The sequence below is a fragment of the Macaca nemestrina genome, chromosome 6 (assembly GCF_043159975.1).
Source record: "Macaca nemestrina isolate mMacNem1 chromosome 6, mMacNem.hap1, whole genome shotgun sequence".
Classification (NCBI taxonomy): domain Eukaryota; kingdom Metazoa; phylum Chordata; class Mammalia; order Primates; family Cercopithecidae; genus Macaca; species Macaca nemestrina.
Window position 1 is genome coordinate 37,276,579 of NC_092130.1, and position 27,080 is coordinate 37,303,658.

Sequence of the window (27,080 nt, forward strand, 5' to 3'; positions counted from 1 at the left end):
ATAGAGATGACATTAAAACAGCTCAGTCTCAGTCTGACTGCAGAGCCTCTGTTTTCATCCAACATGCCAGAGTGCTCCAAACCCCAACAGTGATTCAAAGAGATGTCCTGCTAATGACAGAAGACAAGCCACCCTGACTGTCCCCACCTTCCCAAGCCAGTACTTCTCTAAATTGAGTTAGCATTGGCATCACTAGGGTGCTTTAAATATATAGATGCTTGAGCCCCAGCCAAGACCTCCTGACTCAGAATATCCTTGGTAGGAGACCAAGCATCTGTATTTTTAACAAGCTCCCTACAAGATTCGAATGCACACTCAAGTCTATGAACCTCCGTTCCAAGAAACGCATTTCAACATCTTGGTATAAATGCTAAAAATTTGGGACAGAATAAATCCTAAGTGCCACTTTGCAACCTCTTGGAAGAAATCTATAAGGTACAAGACCTTGTTGCTGGCTCCCTTCAATCCTTCTGGCTCCCCCTTCTACAGTTGTCCAGAAAAAGTACAGCTTGTGTGTCAGTACCTTTCACCTAGATGTACCAGTACAGTCTCTGCTGGATGATGTATCTGTGTGGAAACTTGGAGATTAAACAGTAATCTCCTTTGCTGCCATTCATTTGGCAGCACAGTTGAAAAACCTCGTTCCATCTGTTCGAAGGTGATTGCAAATGAGCCTGAGTGGCTTGGCCGAGTATATTAAAGCTACCGTTCAACACGTATCGCTCTGTGTAGTTGGTGCTAGATTTGGAGGGGAGACTGTCATGTGGCTGCAGCCTGCCAGGACGCATGTTGAGGAACCCGTTCAGTATGGTTCAGCTGCCCCCATGTAGCCCTGGAAGCTGGAACAGATGGCTTTCATTGCTTCTGTAACTCAGGCTAGCAAGGTTTTCACTTTGGTAGCTCAAGAACTGACAAAGGCACTCTTTTGGAGATGACAAAGTATAGGGAAGGAAGACTACCTAGGTACAAACCCCTTCTCTGCCATTTGCTAACAGTGTAACTGCTTAACATCTCGACCTCAGTTTACTTGTCTGTAAAATTTGGATATAAGAACCTACCTCACAGGATTATTAATTGTGGGGATGACACGAGACAATGAGGTTTGCAGGCTCATAAGTAGAGCTATAATTATTTTTATTTTTATTGTTATTATTAGGCGAGGTTCAAATTTAGTTTGGCCTGAAAGTTCTTTACTGAATGTATCCATTTGTACTTCCACCCCAGCCCCTCAGCATTTTACGGGCAGACGCCCAGCTTAATGAAACTTTGAACTCCAGGTTCTTAAGTGGAACCGGAAACACTTTCCCTTGGAGGTAAGGATGAGTGTGCAGACTAGGTCACAACAGCTAACCCTAACGGAACGCATCTCCTGTCGAACCATCCCACAATTTGACAGCAAAATAACGATTGGTTAACAGTGTCACTTTGAGGTAGAATGACAGGATTCAAATCTACATTGTTGCTGTGTAATCCTGAGTGTACACTATTTAATGTAAATTTTATTTCCTTTCAACTGCAAAATAGGGACAGTACCTGTGTCATATAATTTTAAAGATTAATTGGGATGTTGTGGTGCACAACGTCCAACCCAAGAAACCACCTGGTAAGTTATATAGTCATAGATATTAAACACAGACAAGCAAAAAATCAATTTCTAGGGAAAATGTCTTCCAGGTTCAGTTTGGCTAAATTACCTTTCTACAGTTCTCTCCGCAGTTCTACAGACAACAGCTACCCCCTGCTACGCACAGAGAGACTCTCCCATCACAGACCACCTTTCCTATCTATTGGACCAGAATGGGATCTTCACATCATTTTGTATCTTTCTCAAAACTCCTTTCAGAAAACATTCCTTGACTGTCTACAGATAACTTTGATATCTAGTTCCTTCTTCACTAAAATATTCAGTGGTTTCCGGATGGTTTGTATTTGTTGCTATGATGCTTTCTAAATCCTGCATTTCCCCATCATTCCCTTTCCTTTTGTCCACAAAGTTTTAATTTCAGAGGCTGGTCCCATTTCACTCCTAGCCCCATTGCCATCACACATTGCCTATGATATGAGGAGCCACTTGCTGTCTTATAACTGATCTAAGTCCCTGCCCAGCACAGAGCATGAGAAACCATCAAGCTCTTCATCCTGAGAATAGATGACAGCTTTACGTTTAGGAAAAGGAAAACAAAACAAAACAAAAAACCACCTAGAGAAGACTATACTAATACCCATAGATTAAAGAGAGAGAGTCGCAGGCAGGGACCTGGACACACACCTGGTCTACTTACACTGAAGGAAAAACCCCTTCTGGATAATAAGACACACATCTATGAGCATCATCTAATATCCCAGACCATGAGCCTGAAGTACAGGTGCAAAGGCAGAGGCCTGAGCCTGAGGAGCTTCTCCAGGAAGAAAGAGGCAAATGACAATTCGAGGCCAAGATTCACCTCTAAGAGCAAACAATGGGTTCCAACTTCCGCACAGAATAAGGACACTGCAGAGAGGTTGGGAGAAAAATGTATGCTGCCAACAACACCTGGAGTCTCTTGGAGGGAAATACCTAAGTGAGCTATTCTGGAAGCCTCAGCCCCATTAAGCATTTCAACTGGGAAACTGGAAAGAGTACTGACAAATGGAATGCCAAATAAACATTAACTTGCAAGTGCATCAATGAAGAGAAAAAGGAGAATGACTGGACTCAAAAGAGATCAGGTGGACAGACTTATCAAAAGAAATGAGGTTCTGAAAATGATCGCAGGGCAAGTGTGAAGGTAGAGGTGAGGTATGCGGGAGGGCGCATGTGCAGGTGCCTATGGGTGCATGTGTGCCCTCACAGCACATCCCTCCAACCGGGCATCTGCTCTGTGGCAAGAACCTGAAGAAAGGTAAGGTGGCATCAAACCAGGAGAGGTGTCACTATGAACTGAAAGGGCGCAGCAGGAAACTGACATGAACGGCAAGTGTCCACAGCCCACTGACAATATCTGAACCCAATTCTAGTTGAGTGGACTAAAGGAACTTGAGTTTGTGTACTTAAATTAAGAGGAAGGATGGAAGTCAGTCAAAATTAAAAGCCAGTTTGTGGATTCCAAACGGTGGTATGCATTCCACAAGTGGTACACAAAATAATTCTAAGGTGGGATATGGATGACCACTTTCCATCTTAATGGTTACATATTTATTTTAACATATATTAGAGAATAATACAGTGAGATCATCGAAGTCATGTTTTTAGAGATCTTATGTGTCAGGATGAAGCCAGGGAAAGAAGTGAGTTGCCTTAACGTTAACTTAAAGAAGTATATTAAATAAGTCACAGTGAGCCACATGAGCTATGTGGCTGTAGCACAAATGGTGAATGAGAGGTTATGTACATGACTGGTGTTTAAGCACTGAGCGAAGTGTATCAGGAGGCCTCAAACTGAAATCACTGTTATATGGAAATACATACTTTTTTTCACAAATTATATTTGCATAATCGTTACCTGTACTTTAATGCCAAAGAGTAAATTCAGCAAAGTGCTGGGAAAAAGTTTTCTGTCTTTGTCCATAGACCAGACAAAGGGAAAGGTGAATTGTGTGAAAACTTCACAGTGCATTATCATCTGCTCACCCAACAGTGATGGGTGGCTGGATTACAACCTGGGAGGGGGCAGGTCCCAGCACAACCTTCCAGCTCCTAGCTCAGTCTTCCTCAGTCAACTCTCCCACTGGCCCCCCACAGGGTGCCCTTCATGCCGGTTTGTATAGTATACTAGCTTCCCAGAAAAAAAGGGGTCTCTAAAACAAACCAATATATACACACAGACACATACATAAATTGCAATTAAAGAACACACAGACTTGCAGTTATAATGTTTATTCTCTGAGAAAGGAGGGAAAGATAGACTCCCTACAAATATCTGAGCCTACCTGTATGCACCGGTCGTGTTTCCAGGGAGCATTTCCTAACATTAAGAGAAAGGCCCTATTGTTCACTCTCTTCCCCTTTTGCATCCCCTGTCTACCATCTGCAGACATGGACAGAGCAGCTTGCTCTGCAGCTGAGACAGTCCTGCTTTCACACATCCTTAACTTTCATCCTTTGCCTTGTGTGATAAAATTAATCTTGGACAAAGATCTAGTTGATTTTCTCCTGATCTCCATCGTCATTCTTATGAGCTCCCAGACAATGCTTTAAAGCCTGTTCCAACGCTGCTGCTGCTTCAGTCTAACTACATACCCAGCACTATTTTAAGCTTAGGGGAATTTACCAATACTGTCTAGCCTCTCCTAATCTACACCGTACACTGATTAGTACAAAACATTAGGTGACCGTGGCTGTCCTGGAAACCTGAGAAGCACATTACCCCATAGCCTGATGCCTCATTCATTCAGCAGGTGTGAGTGAGGCCAGTTCTGTTCCAAGTGTTCCCTGGTACACTCGCAGGGGCCCAGGCCACGTGCAGACCACACTGAGAGTGACCCCAGCCAGATATATTTAAAAGGAACACAGGCCACTGTGAGAAGGAAAGCCAATCCCAGGACAGGGTCAAAGTCCTGAAACCTTGTATATCTGTTGACCTAGAAATTCTTCTAAGAATTTATCTAAAGAAATGTTCATGAAATAAGAGCAGATTTAGTTACAAGGATGTTAATAGTAGCTTTACTTATAAAAGCAAAATATTTGAAACAACCCGAATGATACTAAATATAGCAAGGTACAGCCACATGATGAGATTCAATGACATCTTTAAGTGCAGTAAGAGTTTTGGGATGGGGAAGGTTTGCTTTTAGGAGTTATGGTAAGGAAGGCCATTACTTTAGAAATACAAGGGGATTAAATAACCACCTTTTTTTGTGACAAGAAGAAAGATAACAATCCACATATGAAGCCTCTCCTCTTCAAGGGACTGTCCTGCCTCTGTCCCTCTACTGTACCTCACAGAAATGAGTAATAATAATAATAATGATGGCAATACCAGTGCCATCACCACCCAGCATTTACTGAGCACTGACTCTGCATATGGCAACGTTTGAAGGGTCCTAATCCTCAGAACGACCCCATGAAATAGAAAGCATCAACCCTATTTTGCAGAAGAGGAGAATGGGGCCCTGAGATATCAGGTAACTTCCCAAGCCACACATCGCTGATGAGCAGCAGAGGCAGAATCACACCCAGACGACCCGGGCCAGAGTGTGTTTAACCACTGTGTTCCGCTGCCTCTCTCAGTGTAGGTCTCTCTAAGGAAGCAGCTGTGATGCTGACTTACATTTGTAGTCACTTGTCTACCTTCCTTACCCAGTTTTGAACTCCTTAAAGCCAAGGTCCCATGTTGATATTCCCAGTGCCTGGGAGCTGTCATGTAAATGTCAGCTGCATGAAAGAACCAGACTTGGTTATCTGTGTGTGATTAACCAGTAACCAATAATGGTAGTGGCAGCTCTCAGTAATTGGCCCTTGCCATGTCCCAGGCCTTATGCCAGATGCTGAAATGCATAATTTCATTTAATTCGCATAACTTCCTATGAGTGGGTCCTCTTATCTCGATTTTACAGATGAGCAAACGGAGGCGCTCTCAGAGCAAAGGCTGAAACAATACTGTATATTTTAGGGGTCAGTACCTGATCATTGCAAAGAACTCAGAAATCCTGAGATGAAAAACAGATGTGATATAATTGTGGCGATAACACGCTGGTATTTGGAACAAGTGGGGTATTGTTCCCTAATTAATTCACTAATGAATTTCAAATATTTTTAGGTGTCGACTCCATGCCAGGCACCATGAGAGGTGGAGTAAAACATCAAGCTGAACAAGGTGCCACCCTCACAGAGTCACATTCTAGTAGGGCATGTGACTCACACTAATGGGTATTTCATTACAACTGAGAAAAGGAAAGCACACTGGCTCTACGGGAATTGCTAACAAAAGGGGAGCTGAAGAAGCAGTGCCTGAGCTCAGCTCTTATTGTGTCGGAGCAGGAGGAAAAGAGACTCAGCTGTTTGTTCACAGGAGATCTGGAAAGAGAATCCTCAGTGGCAGCCCTTCCCTTTCATTCTCCCGTCCTATCAGGGTTACTCAGCAAAGGCACCTGGGAGGGCACAATGATACAGTCTTCAAGGACACAAAAAGCCAGCAGCACACAGAGAAGAGCTGGAAGTGTCCACCCTGAGCCGCAGCAGGTAGCATGGGATGTCCCTGAATGCCACGCTGGCCCCACGCAGCAGAGACTCACGTTTCTCTGTTGACTGAACGGTGTGGAAGAGCGTCAGGGGCCTCTCGCTGCAGGACGGGGGCTTGGAGTCACTGCTCTTCTTCCGAGACAGGTGCAGCTGGGCATTGGTGAGAGGCATATCGGGCACGGTGTTAAATATCTGCAAACAAAGTTTCACAACAAGGTTACTCACATCTGTGAACTGGGAAGAAAACAGGCCTGAAGCAGTACAACGGAAAGCTTGGCAGTGTCTTGGAATCAGCAAGAAAACATCTGAGAAGACCACTGGCAGTTGCTCAAGACTTCATTTTAAACACTTCTAGGAAATGGCATTAAACATTTTCGTTTGGAAGCTTATCCCAGAGTTTGATAACCACCCACTTCCATTTCTAACCTCTTCTGCCACAATTTCCACTGAGCGGCTTTTCATTGTTCTCTCCAGGGAAACAGAAAGCAGCTGTGCTCAGTAGAAGCCACTGTCTGTTAACAGCACTTGAAGTTTTTGACTACCTTTGTCCAGAACCAATGAATCAAAAATTCCTTTATCTTTCTTCATTGGTTCTAAGTTCTTAACAATTACTTCGTAACTTTCTTAAACTGTGAAACATGGATTTAAATAACATTTCATGAAGGGCCCCAGGGCAGGGCACCATTTCCCAATCCTCATCAGCTGTCCTCAGCTACAGCATCCTTTTCTAGTTCAGCAGTTCCACGTTATCTGTGATGCTGAGCTTTTCCTCGTTTATCTTGATAAAAGTATCACACGCATACATACAAACACACACACACACGTACTATGGACGATTTGAAAAATGCAGAAAAGTCTCCAGAAGAAAACAAAAAATTATCCCGATTCTACCACTTAGAGATAACCACTGTAAGCATTTAGGTCTTATTTAGTTATAAGCTTTTTTTTGGAAGAGGGAATTTTCTTCTTCTAAAAGTTTATGCTAAAAAATGATAGAAATCATGATAACTCTCATCTTTATTTCTACAGATAAAAGTATGGCAGACTTTAATAATTATAATAGCTAATACTTACATGGTGCTTACCATGATTATAGTAGCCGCCACTTACTGCAGACTCCCTTAGGTACCAGTCATCATACTGTGTTCTTTTCATGTAGCCCACTCAGTTCTCAGCAATCCTGAGCAACAGGTAATGTCCTCAGCATTTTATAATGAAGAACTAAGTCTCAGGGAGGTTCAGTAGCCACAATTGTAGATACAATTTCAGAAAATAACAGTTTTTTCCCCCAGATTCCTTTTTAAATGCATACAATAATACTGATGCTCATTCATTCAATCAACACACACCTTTTAAGTATCTCCTTTACAGTAGGCACTCTGGGTATAACAGTGAAGGAGGCAAACATGTTCTGTGGTTAGAGAGTCTGCCTTCCTGTAGCTATGGTTTACTGAGTCCTTGTCACACCAGGCACTAAGTTAAATGCTTTATATGAATTATCCCAGTTGATGTTAACACACACTTTTCATCATTGAAATTATATTCTTCATTCTGTTTGTATCACATACATTTCATCTAACATTATACAGTATTTCCTCATTAAAAAAATCTTCAGACATGATCCTTAATGGCTGCATAACATCCCCACTATATATTGAAAAATCAAAATTTATGGATCCATTCATTACCATCTCTTACTCTTTGAAGTTGGTCTCCTCCCTCCTGAGTTTTCTCCTTCCTAACAGTCTCTGATGTGTCTAGGGCCACTTTTCACCCATGAGTGGCCCTAGACACATCAGTCTTTCTCATGGTTCTCTCTCCTTTTCTGTGTGCATTTAAAAACACAACTCAAAAGCTGATATGTAGGAAACAAAATCATAAGAATTATAAGAATTTCAGCCCAAACAGCTGCTCTCCATGGGTTGGCGGGTCCTCGGGCTCCAATGATGCCAGCCAGCTGGTTAAATCAGTCTCACTCCTAAACACAGCTGTCTGAAAACAGCAGTATCATATTTTCCCTAGAGGACTGAAAATTTTCAACAAGATAAACTGAATCACTACACGTAGCTGAGTTCAACTGGGGCAAGAGAATAAGAAGAGAAGGAAACAAAGTAAAAGCAAGAAAAAACTCCTAACTTCCCGACCAGCTGGAAACCCAAAAACAAGTTTACCAGTGCTACAAACATCTCCAGTCTCCTACTGAGCCTCAACAACAGAAAGAAAAGCTCAAGGACTGCAACCTCTAAGAAGCTTTCTCCTACTCTTTATTTGGTCATCCTCAGGTGACAACCTCACTGTGTACCATTATCATTGACATTTAAAAATGGCTACTAAGTATGAGTTTTGCACCTGCCAGGCACTGTGCTAGGCAGATGCATCCCATGATGCATCTCTAAGCTGGAGGCCAACAGCATAGCAAGTTGGATGGTTATCTCACAATGAGAGATTGCCTGCCCTGCCACACAACTAAGTAGGAGAGTGACCGGGAGTGAAGTCCCAGGGCTGCAGCAGCCATTCATTTGGCTAATCTCCAGGCAATCTTCACTACAAAAGCTGTTGTCCCAAACATACAAGGATGAGTTTCAACCTAACAATGTCTTCTAGCACCTTTCTGCCTCTGGCCTCGGTTACAGCACCTTCAGCAATCCCTAGCTAAGAGCATTTGAAAATGAATTCCGAGTTAGTGATAGGCCTGGTTCTCATTATTTTCCCTCACATCCTGCTTTGCCTCTGGCCTCCCAATTTTGTCTCTTTTTTTCTAATGAGTTATTGAAAATGAGATCCTCACCCAATTACAATGGGAGCAAAATTAACATGGACTTCGATTTCAACTGTCAACAAAAATGCGAGCTTTTACTATTTCCTGAGAACTGTAGTAAATGCTGGAGAAACAAAGAAGAGTAACTTGTGAGGAAGGACCATGGCTTTAGACAGATGTGTGAAAAATTGCTTCCAAGATAATATTTATATACAGCAGAGCAGGAAGAGACACGAGAACAAATGAGGGAGAATTCCACTCTGCTCATCAGCTGTTTCCTCTAAAATAATTAAGTTATTCAAGCATAAGAGAATCAGCTCTGCAAGGAGATTTTTGCCATGGGCAAGAGCCATAGTCCCAGGGGCCAGTTCCCTGGGTCTCATTGTGAGCCAGGCCCAGACTCCTGAAGACCGCTGATAGGGCTATTCTCAGGATCAAATGAGATAATGTGCAAGGAAGCACACAGCAAAATGTCCAGTGCCAGACATGTGATTATCATAATTACTATTACACGTTCTTCCAAGGTACAGGGTGCCTTTGCAAATTAGATCAAGTCAGAGCAGACGACACAAACTTTCATTAATGACTCTGGAAAATCATTCCCCAAGTGACTGTTGTTTATTTAACTCTGACACTTGAACACATGCAAATTGTTTAAAAAGCCTGTTAACTGTCTGGCCACGGGTTTGCCTCTATGCTGAAAGCTCGAGTTGGGATTCTAATGAGAATCTGAATTATTCACAACTTTGTTGGTTATTCCAATCCTATTTCATTTTGGAAGGGATGATTTCAAGAGAATCAAATGAAGTTTTCTTCAGTCTGCGGAGAAGAATCACTGTGCAAATGAGCCTGCTGAATGACGGAAGCAGGAGCTCATATAACCTATGAGCCATGGATTTATGGAGCTCTACCATGTGGCTGGAACAATCTACTCATTTCATAGAGACTTTCCAAATTAACACAAAAGGGGGAGATTTATTTTCTGCCCCAAGTGCCCTGTTAATACTGTCCAAACTCACAAACTAATTCCGACTTAGTCAGGAATGTCTTAGAGATAAAAGTAAGGAAGACTGTAAGCCTTCTGGAAGCAACTGAGGAATAAAATTGTAAAGCAAAAATAGAACTCTGGGTAACTCTTCCAAGTATCCCCAATTTCAAGCTTCCTGTAAGTGGAATTAGCAGATCCATAAATACCAAGTTACTGTTTCGCCTTAAGCTGCGAGTAACAGTGCTCAGGGGTGGTTTGGCCTCCGCAGTCAGACAGACCTGGGCTGATCCTGGTTCTGCTTCTCATTCAGTAGGCGGCAGCACCTACAGCTACATGGACCTCACCATCACTGACGCTGACATCACTGCCTATCATCACATCAAATACAGGAAAGGATCTTAAGATCATCATACGGGTACAAATGAAACAGGCTTTGGAGCTAGATGGACTAGAGTTCAAATCCTGACTTTGCTACCTACTAGCTATATAATCTCAGTCAAGATAATTAACCCTTCTGTGTCTGTTTCCCTTGTGCAAGTGGGGATCTAATATCTGCCTTACAGAGCTACTGAAAAGATAATACACATAAAATGCTCAGTGCAGTATGTAGCAAAGAGTAGGCATGAGATGGTGACGGTATAAATGACAATAAGAACACAGAATTTGAGCACTTATCATGCTAAGTCATTTACATGGATTATTTTACTCATAATAACCCTGTAAGGGAGGTACTATTATTCTTGCCCTCTTGAGATGAGAAAACTGAGACTCCCTGAGATTCACTGATTTGTCCAAGGTCACACAGAGAAGGAGTCCAGCTGGACTGGGACCTAGATGGCTTGACTGTCTGGGTCTTAAGCACTTGTGGTCTTTATAGCTACCATTAATTTGAGAGACAGAAGACAAAATGGGAAGATGTAAGTTTTGGAGTCTGGCAAATCTGATTTTAGTCACTTACTAGCTCTGTGACCTTGGGCAAATTATAAAACTCTCTGACCTTCAGAGACCTTATCTGTAAAAAGTCCTAGGACTGTGGTGAGGACTGAAGCGCCTAATACAGTTTGACATTCAGTATTCAGAAGATATTACTGTAGTCAATAAAAAAGGAGACATACAAGAAGGGAAATAACTGGAGATTCAACAATGGATTATTTGCAGTCAGGACATGAGGATTTAATTTATAAGTGTAAATTTAATTACTGTTCTTTGCAAAACATTGATCTTAACTGCTTACAGCAATGGCAGAATTTCCTGTTCTTATTCCCTTGCACTGTCTACAAAATTTAAATTTCACTGATTCCCCTCTGGCCCATCTTGATATTGCAGAGCATTGACACTTGTGGAATTTGTTCTTATCCATGTCACATACACATTTTTAGACCTTCTTCAATCCCATCTGTCACATGCGCCTGCAATTTAAAAGGATTAGGAGTCTCCCTGTAATGTGTGTAGTGTACTCTTTATTATGTGCTGTGATTTTTATGGGAGGCAAAGTAGGTCATGATGAAGAGCTCCTAGTCTATAACTGCAAAGTAGCTCTGAGACAATAAATCAACAGCAGAGGCCTGGGGATTACAACACAAAACAGAAAGGTTTATATGAGAAATGAGACTGAGCATGTTCTAGAGACACAAATGCACCAGGGCCCATAGTAATGTGGGATTGGTTTGTTTGACGCATTAGGAATGTAGACCTACCACTGTTGAGCACAGCTCGCTCCTTCTCATGACAGACAATGCAGCAGAGGATTGCATGGTTCAGGAGAACCCATAAACCCAGCACCTTCACAGTGGAAGCCAGGCAAGTCTTAGCAGGGCTTATTTATTGTAACTGTTAAGAAGCCAAATTCAGAGGCTGTAGCTGCAGAGGTTTTTTAAGGACAGTTGGAAGTCCTATGCCCTGTTGATATCAGCATTTTGGCAGAGGGATCAACAATTTAGAAAGTAGTTTGGGGAGCTGTATTAAAAATCTCTCAAAAGGAACCAATTACATTTAGTAACTGAGGGTATATATAGACAGCCTGGGTAATCCATGGAGAGCTGTGATTTTCCATATCTCCAGAAAGATTCTATTTCCTGTTCTCTTTGCTGACAAAGATGGATAGATGAAAACACAACAACAATCTCCACCTTTATTTGAGTAATACTAAAGGAGCTTCACAATTCAAACAATTACTGGTTTATCTGGGATTTATTGGGGGAAATACATGTGTTCAAATGCACAACCTACCTTATCACATTAATGAAGAGTACCTTACACAGCACTTACCACTAAAAAAAGAAAATAGCCTGGTGGCAGAAGCATTCTAACCTAACACACAAATAAATCTAGCTTGTTTCTGAACCCTAACAAGGAGAGGAACAAAAAGAGTACAAGCAAGAACCATTGGAAGGAAAGTCAACAAAAAATTTAAAAATAAAAATCGATGAACAAACTACAAAAGCTGTGACCACGGGACAAGAGTAGCTTCCTGAGTAGGCAAGAGTACCAACGACTATCTCAACGCAGTGAGGCATCCAGGGATACCTTTTTATTAATTTCGCATATCAACAACTGTTTGAAATAGCAAAGAAATAAAACGCGACTTCTAAATACCTGTCAGTTGCCAAACCAACTATATTTTATTAATGGATGCACATTTTGTGCACCAAGTCCAGAACTAGTGCAATGGATTTCAACGTTACCAATATTTTGGTAAAAGCAGATCGAGGCACATTGGTGGCCCAAATCAACTCAAATTGAGCTAACTACATTATAAGCCAATAGCATTTGACCGGGAATGAGAGGTTGCTTAGGATTTAGTCCTTAGTCCAGTTGTCAAGTAGGGTCATCCATGATTACTAGCTCCTCTCCTTGACATCTGAGGTTAAAAGTTAACACATTAAAAAGGGGCACTGATCTTTGGGGATTTCTGAGAATTAACAGCTCAAGGATCAACACTCTCACCTCTTCCAAAGCTAACTGATGGACTGGGAAAGGAATTATTATAACTTACTTTGTCAAACATTAATAGGCATCAAAAGAGGCAATGCTGACAAAAGCCTGTAGTACATAACACATGCACACACATACATCCTGCTCCATGTACAGAAACCCTTTCGAGTGCCACAGCCACAAGAAACAGCATGGACTGTTACAGAACAAGTGCAATCCTACTATTATGTGTTGGAATTTAACAGCAAGGGGACACACACACACACACACACACAAAGTAGCCTGAAATTTCATGTTGAACCAAAACTATGAAAGGCAAGCAGTTTGTTTTCTTGATAAGGTTCGCCTTCTTAAACATCTAAAATTGTCATCGTCATTAGCAAGTAAGCCTTTAAAACACTAGGTAAAGGGAAAACCTTGTAAGAAATATAATTTCTGGGCTTTGAGATCTTGGACCATGACAGCATTCAATATTTTGTTTGTTTGAAAATCTTAGCTAGAAGCATAAAAATATTGGTTGCTTTTACCATAATCTTAAGTTTTTGCCTACTTTAGTTTTAAGACTCAGTGTGATAAGGTATGAGTTTGGGGAAAAGATTCTGTTCATACGGAAATGGTAATTTTGCATAACTGACTGCTACCTTAACATAGCGTGGGAGGAGCCAAAATCTTTGCCATCTGAGCTTTCAACTCTGAAACTTGACTGTAGGTAAAAAGAGCTATACCATCAAATCTACTCTTTAGTTCTCATATAATTCAAAGAGAGTCCAGCATATGGATCATTAATAGGAAATGATGCTATGAGCTAGTATTTCCCCTTAGGAAGTCTGGCAAAAGAAACAAATTAAGAATCTCTCTCTACCCTCCAAGCAAAGCCTGTAGGTCAAAGGTGACACTATCTGAGCTGCAGGTTTAGAACAGTATGGTTAACTCTATTGTGTTGCTATTTATTTAATGTGTGATTTTGATGTCAGCAAGCAAAGTACTATTTGGTTCAGCTTCCAGGGATGTCTTTCTAAAGTGCTGACATAATCATTTTAGCCTCTACTTGGAAACCTCTGAGAGCTCCCAGTTTTCAGAAGTCAGTTCAAAACCTTTTCCTATAGCTTTCAGGACCCTTAGCAAATGGACTGAATCCAACTCTCTGGCATCATCACCCACTACTTGCTAACAAACAACCCACAGTCTTTCATAACCATGTAATTTAATACAAACAACTTGATTAATGCTGCTCCTCTGAGTGGCTGTCCCTCCTATCTCTACTCTTTCTCTGCCTAGAAAACTTCTATTGATCTGTCAGAGCCCAATGCCATTAGAATTAAATTATTTCTCCTCAGTGATGCCATAACACTTTATTCATCTTACTGGAGGTCATTTAACACACTGTATGACAGTTAGTTCTATCTTGATAAAATGGGGGTGCTTTGAAAAACCTATTCTACTTATCTTTGGCCAATGGTAGATATTCAATAAATGTTTACTGCATTGAACAGAGATTAACTAGAGTAGATTTTGAAAGCTTGGGTTCTGAGAGTAGTACTAAGTTCAACCCCTGTTCCTCTCCTAATCAGCCGCTTCTTAAAGTGTCTGCGCTTCAGGCTTATAATTTGTAAAAACAGAGCTAAAAATATTAACCTTATAGGGTTGCTGTGAAAATTGAATGATGGATATAAAGCTGCTTAGCACAATATCTTGTAAACAATAAGCTGTAAGTAAAAGTTAGCTATTACTATCATCATCATTATTATTTCTGGACTGTATTCATTTAAAGGATTCATTCATTTTAATTGAGTAAACAGTCAGCATGTATCACCAACACAGAAAAAAAAATTCCATGAGCCCCCAAACATAATATCATATCTCGTAGCTGTTTCCTCTCTGTCTCCTCCTAATGTAGCATATTTATTTCCCAGAACTGTGCCAAACACTGCCTCCCTCCCAGGTCTGTGAGAGAGGTGGAGGACAGAGGTTCTGGACCACTGTGACAGGGTAAGCAGGTCGCTAGTGCGTTCTATCTGACCAAACTCAAGTTGTGTGTGAAACGCATCACTATGGTTCCCAGGAAGAAGACATAGATGGATTCTCTGGGTTGTGGGGAGAGGGTGTTTCTAGACTTGCAGGTACTATCTTGAGGGCGTGTGGATGTGAGTGACAAAATAAAGGAGATCATGTTCACTATTAACCCTCGGCTGAATGTCTAGTGTTAACCCTTGGAAAACAAGAGAAAGACACGCAGGCAAAGAGAGAAAAGATTGTATGCCTTAGCTAGTTAGAACACAGAGGTCTCTTACCTTCTATTGAAAAAGAGGTGCTTTACCAGGTTAAAGAAACTGAATTACCCACTTCTCTTTCTGTCTTCTTTAATGCCAATCTTAAAAATGTTTTTCCAATTTTAGATATTTATGAGTTGGTTCTCCACACCCAGGCTCACAAAGGGCATTTAAGGGCTAAAATTGTCACTACCACCAGACGCCTGAGGCCCCTGGTTGAATAAAAAGTGGCAATGCAGAGAAGAGGTGGAAAAGCACTCTCCATAAAAACACTGGGTTGCTACCCAAGCTCAGCACAAGCCGCTGATAAGAAAGTAGAGTCATTCCTAAAGGGAACTAAATGCAAACTTGCTGGGTACCGTAGATCCCCTGCAAAGATAACGGTCAACAATCCTCCCACGCCTGTGTGCACACATTGTTCCTCCCACCCAGAGGCGGCTTCTCGCTCCCCCCGCCTTGAATCTGGCTGGACTTGTGACTTGCTTTGGCCAACAGAATATGACAGAAATGATACTTTGTTCCAGGCCTAAGCCTTAACAGCGCTTGCTGTTTCTGTGTTTACTCTCTTGGAAGTTGGAGCTGGACTCCTGAATGATGGGACAGCACCTGGAGACAGGGGGGTCTTGTGGAGGAGGATCAAGACATTCTGGTCCACAGCTAGTACCAAAGTCCCAGTTGTGTGGAGTGAGGACACCTTGGACCCTCCAGTCCCAGTCAAACCACCCCAGCTGATACCACAAGGGGCACACATGAGCCCTTCCCAAATTTCTGACTCACAGAATTGAGAGTAATAAAATAATTGCTATTTTAAGTCACTAGGTTTGGAGATGATTTGCTACATAGCAATAGAAAATTAAAACAGGCATCTTATGGCTCTCTCCATCTCTCTGTCAATGGAGTGGCTCCAATGGCTAGATGCCTGGGTTTCCACACCTTCTTTTCAGCACCATGCTCCATTTATTCCTAGAGCCCTCCTAATGATTATTCCGAAGCACAAAGTAAATACCTTATATAAAATGTTAACATGAGAGAATACTATGCCAGTCGCTAAGGGGGATATATACTTCAGCCCTGCAGTGGGGCTTGTTTCAAGCAAGCTTGTTTCATATGAAAAGGTGCTGCTGGAAAGCATTTCTTCAAGTGGGGTTTCAGGATTTTGTCTAACTTTTGACACTAAAGACTAGACAGAAGAATAGTCACCCCTATACATCTGTGTGTGTGTGTGTGTGTGTGTGTGTGTGTGTGTGTGTGTCTGTGGATGTTTCTATTATAGAAAATTAAAGCCAAGTCTAAGGAAATGCTTGGTAAATATTAACGAAGACCTTATGTACTATGAATTTTTATGTTTTAAAACATTTTATTTATTTATTTTAGATGCAGGATCTCATTGTCACCCAGGTTGGAGTGCAGTGGTGCAATCATAGCTCACTGTAACCTTGAACTCCTGAGCTTAAGTGATTCTCCCACCTCAACCTCTCATAGCTAGGGCTATAGGTATGTGCCAGCGCATCCAGCTGATTTTTCATTTTTATTTTTTGTTGAGATGGAGGTCTTGCTATTTTGCCCAGGCTGGTCTCAAACTCTTGGCTTCAAATGATCCTCCCACCTTAGCCTCCCAAAACACTGGGATTACGGGTGTGAACCATCGTGCCTGGCCAACACTATGGATTTTAAAGAGTAAATCTCTGACAACATCCTTCTGAGGACATAAAATTGCTCTGGATTTGATGGCTAAAGTTAAGTTCTATTGGCAGGGAGTTTATACAAAGTATTATCGCCAGAAAGCCAGAGGCCAGAGCATAGCCATGGATGCTTAGAATTGCTGTGAGGTGAACACCATAGACTTCCAAAAAAGACTGAGGGAATATTTCCTTGCTTTATACTGGGCTAGGCCTGAAGCTACACTGAAAAAGGAGTCAAGATGGCTTATTCCAGTTGCTTTCACAAAGACAGCAAACCCTATGAATATGAAGGACGACCTTCCCAGAGTAACGTACATGTACTGTTCTCAGAAGTCATATACCATGGCTTTGGCAATATTCTATTGATCACATAGGCTAGCACTATTCAGAGGTGGAGGGGGCTACACAAGGGAATGAAGACTGGTGGACAGAATCGCTGGGAGCCATGTTGGACACTGGCTGCCACATTCACCCAAAACCAATGTACTAGCGCCTACTGAGGAACAAAACACAATGTCCCTGCTTTCCTGAAGCACACATGCTTGGAGAGGTCGGAAAGCCAATGGAACAAATCATTAAGAAAATTTTATTATATGCTCTATAATTTGTGAAGTCCCATGTGTTAAATAAAATTTACAGGAGGCCATTGGTTTGGACTGAGCTCCTGCCCTAGGCTCAAGAGACCAAACCAAAATGCAGTCACTCCTGCTGAAGTTCTTCGCCGTCAGACCAAAAATAAGTTGTTTGTCTGACCTTCCAATAAATGAGGGGAGAGATAACAGGCAAATCCCCAGGCAGGCCAGTTTTAGTCAGCACATAAGGAAGTCCCCTCTGCTTTAACTTTTACAAAGAAAGTAACTTTAAAACAATTAATCTGCTTTTTGTTCTCTTCTTTAGCCCTTTTCTGTCTATAAAGCCAACCTCCTCTGCTCGGCTTACTGGAACACTCATTCTATTTTACAGAATGAGGTACTGCCCAATTCTAGAATCTCAAATAAAAGTCAGCTAATATCTTTAAACTTGTTGTGATTTTGTCTTTTGATATATGAAAATAGACAACATGGAATAAAAGGAAAAGGGAATGGTGGAGGTTGGGATTGTAATTTCAAACAGAGAGATCCAGGTAGGATTCACTTAGTACACTTGAAGGAAGTGAGGAAATATGCCATGTGGTTTTACGGAAGAACAGTGTTCCAGCCACTGGGAACAGCAACTGCGAAGGCCTGAAGTAAGAATGTGCCTGAGGTGTCCAAGAAACGGCAAGGCAGAAACAAGATGGCTATAGGAGAGATGCAGGAGATGAGATCAGATAGTAACAGTAAGAGGACAGAGACTATGTGGGCGAATGTATGAAATGGGAAGCCACTGGATGGTTCTTAGCAGACAACTGATACTATCTGACTTAACATTTTAAAAAGTCTCATTCTGGTGACTGATACCAGAATTGACAGGCCAAGGGTAGAAGAAAGAAACAAATTAGGAGGCTCTTGTAAATAGTCAGACAAGAGGTAGTGGTGGCTTACAACATTATCAGTGTAGGTGGTGAGGCATGGTCAGATTCTGGAGTTACTGTGCATGATTAATTTGCCATTCTAGGCAAAGTTTTTGTTTAAGAGGAACAGCATTTTTTATTAGATTCCAGATTTGTTGCTGCCAAATGGTGCTTTAGGGAACCCTGCACAAGTTCTGAGAAGCTTCATAGGGATGTGTGTGTAAGAGCAATGAAGTGGGTCAGAGGACTGAAGCTTTATGTCCCCTCCCCAGTTTCATAAGGGCAGCTCTGCATGAACATTCTTCAAATTGGGGGATGAGGAAAACCTTCAACAGAAAGACTAGGAACCCCAATTCCCCAAAAGAAAAGACAGACCATAAAAACACACGCACACAAACTGTATAAAAAATACAACCCCATTTATAAAATTGAAAGGCAAACTACAGGTAAAAATATTCGCAACACAAGTGAAGAAAGTTCAATATCCCTAAATTTAAAAAACTCATAAAATTCGTAAGAAAACAATCAAGTAAGAAATGGGCAAAAGGTGTTTCCAAAACGAGGCTCATAAGAGTACTTCCTTCATTGAATTGTTGTGAGGATAAAATAACAATATATATATAAAGTATTTAACACAGTTCCTGGCACAGAATGCTCAATCAATTTTACCCACCACTGCCGCCACCATAACCACTGCTGTTGTCGTTGTAACTACCACGGTTGACACCTTTACCACCACCCTTACGTTATCATCACCACCATCACCACCATCATTACCAGCACCAGCAACTTCATCATCGTGACAGTGTAAGAGCGATGGCAATGCAAATCTGAGTCAACTCTGAAGGTCAATTCCAATGCAGCTTCCCCCCAAGTACATTCTTCACTGCAAGTGATCGATTACATATTACCTTTTCATGGTTTTCGATTAGGATCTCAATGACAATGTTCTGAAATTTGATGTCCATGATGGCTGCTACTGTTTCTTCCTGAGGCCTCAGCAGAGTGGGTCCAAACACTACGCCAAGGTTTGCCACCGTCATCAAATTCTGCTTGTGGTTGTTAGCAACACTGGAAGGAAGGAAAAGAAAAGGTACCAGTGAGAGAAATTGTGTACACAGAGATGCCAACCTCCCTGTACCCTTCCTATCTTCCTATCTACAGACTCCTCATCTGTAGGAGCCAGAACTTGGGACATCATCAGATGCCACAGGAGTCAGAAAATCTACCACATTTCAGAAGTCTTCAGCATCCAGGTTAATTTGCTATTTCAGGATATGACACTCTTTATCATTTCCATTTTGCCTAGAACAACCAACCAACCAAAGCAACTATCTGCCAAATTACTAACCTTTGAACATCTGAATCCCTGTTTTGCAAGTCCAGGTAACTGCTAATCCCTCTTAATTACAATTTATGTACTTGGCAGCTGCTTAAACTGCGATCATTAGCATTTTTCTCCATGGCAAATGGAAAACCACTTGATGGCTTTAATACATTTGCAAACATAAGCACAAAATAGACATAATTTTTTAAACGGGCAGATCTGGATATTTAAAACCAAGTAAGGAAATTCTGCACTTTAGATGTAAAGTATTAAAGGCTGATCAGATTAAACATGTGGCTCACATTAAGTGAAATGTGGTGCACATTAAGTGAAATGTGGCATAAACAGAAATAAAAATGCACTAGTGTATATTCATCTATATGGCTGTGTTTATATTGTCACATACTCAAAGTCTAACAAACACACAGGGTCAACAGTTGCTAGGTCTGAGTAATTTGCTAAAGACATAGGCATATTTTTGAATAAACAACTACTCAAAAGATGTATCTGAACACCATACGCAGGCCACCAGGACACAGCAATAAAACTCAATTGTTCACTTGCTGGCCCCATGTATAAAAACATATAAATCATCTACTGGCAACAAATAAGTTAAAAGTTAATGCCATTCGGTTTTGTTGAGAAAATATCAAGAACTTTCCTAAATCACCTGTTACAAGAAGGAAGCTATTCATTACTAACTTGAAACTAGAGACAAATTGGGTAGAGATAGGCAGTTTGCACAGACCTACCTCCCTAGCATTTAGTGCTATTTATATGGAGTACTTTTTCACACAATTCTATAAATGCCTGCAGTGTTTCTCACTGTTTCTCTGGTATACATTTTTTTTTTTTTTTTTTAAGGAAGAAAAGAGATTATACTGCCTTAAGTGCTGGTTTTTAAACTGAGTCTTTATTGAAATACTGTATCAACCAATTTTATTAGCAGATGTGTATTTTTCTATAATTTTTTTAGGGCTAAGAGTTTAACTTTCTCCTCTAAAGGTGGGCAGAGCATGGTTAGGTTTATGAAACTTTAACTGTGGCACAGGCCAGTTAGAAAGAGGATTTGCTTTTTGATTGCTAAGCAACACCTGCAGCAGGCAGACTGGCCTGTTTCTGGTCCACATAAAGAATATTTTATAAACATTTTCTTAGTTCTTGCCGAGTCTCCTGGTTTTACTTATGTTTTCCATTCTACCCAGAATCACATCACATTTCCAGTCTGACGATTAATGCAGATAGTCAAATTCTGACCTGGCAAGGGGGAGAAACTTTGGTTCTGTGCATCAGTCAATCGGCAAGTATGTATATTTACAAGCTGCTTTTAACATCACTACTTTCAACATCAGCTCCTCTGTGTGGGAAGGGAATTCTAAGTCCTTATACTTCCCCTCCCAAAAGAGCTAAGTCATTAAACTTACCCTCTTGTCACAAAAGTCCCGTGTGCAAGTGAATCAACAAGCTATTTTTTTTTTTATGAAAGTATCTTCAAATTGTAGACCAGTATAAAAATAACATGGTTTAGATGACAATCATTTTTCTCTGTCAGGCTTCTCCACACTACATCTGACTAAAGCAACAGCCTCCTAACTAGGGTTCCTGACCCAAGAACCTCTAACTTCAGCTTTATCCTCCCTGCTATCAGCAGCTCCACCTAAAACTCAGCTCTCAAACCTCCCCTGGCGAGAACACAACAGCATGGCATATGTGAATGGTTAGCAATGCCATTGTTTAATTGTTCTGATCATGATGACTGTAAACCTGTCATGGGCCCCACTGTTTTTCTTTCTTTCTTCTTCTTCTTCTTTTTTTTTTTTTTTTTTTTAAACAAGGCCTTTCTCTGTCATCCAGGCTGGAGTGCAGTGGCATGATCATAGTTCACTGCACCCTCACACTCCTGGGCTCAAGAGGTCTTCCTGCCTCAGCCTCCTGAGTAGCTACCACCACCACACCTGGATAGTTTTTAAATTTTTCTGTAGAGACAGAGTCTTGCTACGTTGCCTAGGCTGGTCTTGAACTCCTAGTCTCAAGTGACCCTCCCAGCTTGGCCTCCCCAAGTGCTGGGATTGTAGGCATGAGCCACTGTGCCTGGCCTACCTGACTATTTTTAACACAAAGTCTGAACTCTTATAAAACAGCATACCTTTCCTCAAATCACCGCTAAGCCTTCCTGTGCCACTTCCCAGCTCTTGGTCCCTGGGCAGAGTGACTCAATATTTCTAAGCTTTGGGTTCCTCATCTTTAAAAAAAAGAAGAGGTTAGGTGAATAACATACCTACTTCATGTGAATGTTGTACAGATTAAATGTGATAATGCATGGGATATGTGGTAATTATCATACTAATCCACTTTTCACTCTCATTCCATTTCCATACCTCTCTGCCTTTGTCCTTATCATTCCTCTGCCTGGAATGTTCTTTTGCTGCTTTCTTTGCTTGTTGGCAAACTGCTAATATGCAAGGCTCAGCTCAAATGGCCCATTCCTTTCTGTACCTTCCTCTCACCTTTCTCCAATCTTCTATTCCCAAAAAAGGCAGACGTGTTGGCCTGTTCCTGCATTTATTACACAGTGTTGTCATCCCTACCAAGGCCTGAGAAGAGGAATTATGGTATGTCATTTGGTAGCACCAGTGCTGAGCACACTGCTTGGCACAGGAGATGCATAATGAGCATTCACTGAGGCATTAAAAGATGAGGGGAGTTTCTGAGTAGGCCTAAAACAATTATTCCCAACCCAGCTACTTACTCATTAAACTTCAAATTATTGTTGATGATTTTTGGGGAATGTATCTCAACTATCCCCCAACCTCCCTTTTTAAAGTATTGAGCTAGTTCCACTTCTTAGACTTAATTAATGAGTAATAATTACTCTGATTTGCAGGCCCCAGTGCCCAAAGGCATTTGGAAAAAAGATACTGTAATTCTGGATTAGCAACTCTGAATATAAATAAGCTTGAGGTTACCCAGCATAATTCATTTCCCTTTTAATGATCCATGTTATTTTAGAACTTAAAAGACATATTGATCCAAGTCTTAGGAAACTTTTTTTGGGGGGGAGGGCGTAGTTACACCTTTCATTATTAATGACCATTATCTTTCGGCACACTGAAGTAATAAATTGATCTGTCACTTGATTATTACTGCTCACAACTTGGTACAGCTATGTTCATTACTCCAGAATGAATTATTAATGGCTTGAGATCTCTATGTATCCCGGACAGAAAGGCCTAGACCTCAGCCTCTGCAGGCACCAGCCATCCATTATAGCTGGATGAATTTACAGATGTGTGAGAAACAGGCTGGCAGAACACTGGGGAGCCGGTCCAGCAGGGGCCACGGGACTCGTTCATTAGCAAGGTCTATAAAACACAGAGAACCTGCTGTTTTTTTAAATTGAGCTGTCTGAGTTCCTCCTCACACGGCTCAGAATGTCATGTTGAGTCTTGACTTAAAATCTACACAGGGAAGTTTCTTGTACACTTCACACTGCAGTGAAGGAGTCTGTGACGCATGCCTTTCAGATCCCTACGTCCACGGGCTATAATGTCTTTTGAAAGAACTGCCAATTCTATAGGCTTCCTCTGGATGCTGCAGAGAAAAAGTTTTGCATGTGACATTCACTTGGGAGATTTCTTCTGTGATCATCAGAATGGCTGCATCCACTGAGAAGCAGTGGATCTCCTGAGGGGCATGACTTTAGGGCAGTTGTTGGGGGTGGGGAGGTATATGTACCCCATGTTCCAGGCAGTTCCCACATGAACTGGAATCAATGAGGAAAGAGCATGTTCCATGGACATGGCCTTGGCAGAGGGGACTCTTGCCACCTTTGCTTTAAGGGGAAATAGATGGAGATGCTGTTTTGGTCTGATATCCTTTGAGAGGCAGAAGGAGGTAAATCACTTCCAGATAAAGATGGTGGTGAGGAGGGTGGCAGAGGGAGCATTATGACGGGCATAGACAGTAGCCAACCCTTGTGGGGCTTGTAAGGCAGAGACCCCCAGGTTGTCAAAGGGATCACATCTGTTTTCCTAGAGTTTAAACAAGAGCCAGAGCTCTATAAGTGCTAAGTAGTACTTTAAAACACCAGATTGGTCCTAAAGTATTCCAACAATACATAAGCTTATTGTAGGGGTTGCAGATAAGTTTCATCTTGAGGCCTAGAGTGCTGTGTTGAAAAATATCAAAGAGGAGTACTGGCTCCACTGGATACAATGTAGTGACAGATTTGCAGTGTGCCATGGGTTGGAGGGGTGGAGCAACAGCCCATCCCACTTACCCACCCCATCCCTTACTTGTTTGCTTCAGCATCCGATATTAAACAGGAACTTAGGCTTACAGAGCGTTTTAGACTTTTTAAAAAAGTTCTACAACTTTTTATGTTTATCTGACCTACATAATAACTCTACAACAGTAGCGCTCAAACTTTCCGACAATGACCCAAGGTAGGAAGTATATTTTACCAAGCAATACACACATACATAAACAGACAGGCACACACCCCTACACCATATCAGAAACAAAAGTTTTCAGGCATAGTAAGTATGACACATTCTGATATTTTCTATTCCTATCCTATCCTATTCGATTCTATGTTTATCCAATACATTGTTTTCATGAGCCACTTATATGCCATGAACTACTATTTGAGAAACACTGCTATAGAGGTATAAAGTGCAAACATTCTCTCCAATTTGCAAGCCTGGACAATAAAGCTAAGGGAGATCATAGCACGGTAGTTGGAGTCAGACGGACATTACCAGCTGGATGGCAGCAGGCAAGTCACCTGGCCTCTCTAACCCTGTTCCCTCACATATAAAACTGGGGCAAGCTACGTATTGTAGCTTGTAAACTTGAAAGGCTGATTAAGTATGATTCTGCAAGTAAATCCCTTGGCATGAAATAATGACTTAATAAATGACATCTGCTCTTGTCATGGTGGCTGTCGAGGTAGTTCTGACGAAAGTGGTAGCAGCAGCAGCAAGTGCCAATTTAAAGCCACATTGTTAGTTGGTAGTTTCACTTGGTATCCTGTCCAGGAACCCCTAGTGGCCTGCTTCTGCTTGGGGCAAGAGGTTGCATCTTCTCCACTTATATTTCAAAGACTTCTATACCCTACCTATTTGTATTTCTCCTCTTTTCATTCTTTTGTGTAAAAAAAATTATGAAATACTTTGAATCTATAGAAAACCTGAAATCATAACAGTGCTTCTTTTCTTTCTTTTGTTGTTGTTGTTGTTGTTTTTTGAGATGAAGTTTCACTCTTGTTGACCATGCTGGAGCGCAATGCCGTGATCTCAGCTCACTGCAACCTCCGCCTCCCAGGTTCAAGCAATTCTCCTACCTCAGCCTCCAGAGTAGCTGGGATTACAGGTGCGTACCACCACACCTTGCTAACTTTTGTATTTTTAGCAGAGACGGAGTTTCATCATATTGGCCAGGCTGGTCTCGAACTCCTGACCTCAGGTGATCCACCCGCCTCGGCCTCCCAAGTGCTGGGACTACAGGCGTGAGCCACTACACCTGGCCATTGCACTTATTTTCTATCACTTCCCTATAAGCACTTCCGGTACAACAGGCTGAAAGCCTCACATGGAGCCAAAGCAAAGCCACCAAACTCACTCTCCCTTCATGACACCAACAACATCATGCCCCTAGCCTGCCTGGCAAGTTCTCCCCCACCATATAAAGCCCACCACCCTCCAAAGAACAGTTCTGAGCACTCCACTGACCACTGGAGGCCAAACCGAGCTCTCTCCTCTGAGAGATATGTCATGGTCAATCCCATGGGACATTTCTACACCAGCTGCTCCCCTGTTCACAAATACCTTAGGACTAGGGACTGGATCATGACCTTAGAGTGCATCTTCTGCAGAACACAGGCAGGTGCTGGGGTAGGCCTGAGATGACCAATTCTGAAAATATTATAGGTAAGTGGGTGGGTACCTAAGCTGTAGTCAATATCACCCTCCTCTCTACTACCCTCTCAGGGAAGCTCCAAGCTCTAGGGCTGAAGAGGATTAGCTGGAAATGAAGCTGCTGGAACAACACTGTTTTGTGGCTAACCAGACAAGTTTGGTTTCCAGGGTTGTTAATTTGGTTCTTTTCACCAGCCTCAACTCCATCCTTAGTATATAACAGGGGATGGTGGAGGGAATCCCCACTGCCACTCACTGCGTGTTTTCTACCAAGTCAGACTCTGTGTTGCCTGGATACTACCCGGACTCGGTGAGGCAGGACTGCTGCAAACAGCACTGAGGAGGCCTCTGTCGAGAACACCCGTCAGGGCCATGGACACAGGCTGCTGGACTGCCCCAGTGGTGGCACCAGAATGAGGGTGTCAGATAAATTGCTCTGTGTACTGACTGAGGCCTGGCTCACCAACCACATTTAACATCTTCCTGGGAATGGTTATCTAGTGAGCAGCCAGACAGGAAGCTTGGAATAATTAATTGAGTGCTCACGGTGGGTACCTCTACACAGTGCCTCCTAACGGGAGAACCGTCTGAGGCAGGCAGGTACCACTATCATTACCACTTTACAAATGAGGAAAGAGAAGCACTGAGAAGGTAAGTAATTGACTCGAGGTTACACAGCTAATGAAGGGCAAAGCCAGGAGGGGAATGAAGTCTGCAGAGTCCATACTCCCAACCCCAGCTTTCTCCTGCTCCCACACCACCAGGGCAAGTCCAACCTACGCTAAAAAGGCATTCTTCTTCCTCAGAAAATTCAACCCAAAATGAAGTCACTGTAGGGGAAAAAATCCGTGGTTATAATAGGAAAAAGTGGGCCTCTCCCTCATTCACTTCACAAATCACTAAATTGGAAGAAGTAAAAACAAAGAAGAGAAGGAGAGCACTTATGCCTATGGGAGTGATACTGGACTAAACACTGTTTCTTCCTCCTTCTTACAGTGGACACTTGACAAAATTATGAAAATGATGAACTACTCTCAAATATGATGGCATTCCATTTATAGCTGGCTGGCACAGTCAGAGCTGGTTCCTAATAATGAAAGAGTGAGCACTGTAAGATTGAGAGAGGAGAAATTAAAAGAAAAAAAAAAGAGGGAAAAATAGCCCAAATGGGTTCTGTAGTCCAAAAAGGAGATAATTATGGCCATACATGTATTCATCCAGGCTGAACTGCTTTCATTCAAGGATGTCAAAGCTCTGTGAATAGCTAGCAAAGTGTTCTCTGCTGGCTACATTTCAGATAGGTAAACAAAGCTGCTGAGATGTTAACTACAGCTCAGTATTACTTAGGCCCACTTTAACCCCCACTAACAGAGGCCCACTTGGTATTGAAAATGGTTTAGAGAAAAGGAAAAGGGATTTGGGGAAATTTTTAAAAAGACAAGATACCTCTTTGCATATCGCTTGCAATCTAATGCAGAGGTATTCTAAAATCTGAGTGTGTAACTAGCTCTATTTCCACTAGTCTTCTCTAATTCAACTCCATTCCCTATT

The 27,080-nt window shown here is 41.8% G+C and overlaps 1 protein-coding gene across 15 annotated transcripts in view; it reads right to left on the reverse strand.

Moving 5' to 3' along the window:
* The window catches only part of LOC105466962 (Rho GTPase activating protein 26), a 907,509-nt gene that overhangs the window by 88,868 nt on the left and 791,561 nt on the right, over positions 1-27,080 (reverse strand). For all 15 annotated transcript variants that reach the window (XR_011624168.1, XR_011624169.1, XR_011624171.1 and 12 more), the window contains 2 exons: positions 19,196-19,355; positions 6,214-6,352 (listed from right to left, as the gene is read on the reverse strand). Coding sequence is in view for 5 of the 15 variants with exons in the window: in XM_011716194.3 (XP_011714496.1) it covers positions 6,214-6,352; positions 19,196-19,355 (299 nt within the window). In the remaining 10 variants the exon portion in view is untranslated. The remainder of the gene's footprint in view (positions 1-6,213; positions 6,353-19,195; positions 19,356-27,080) is intronic.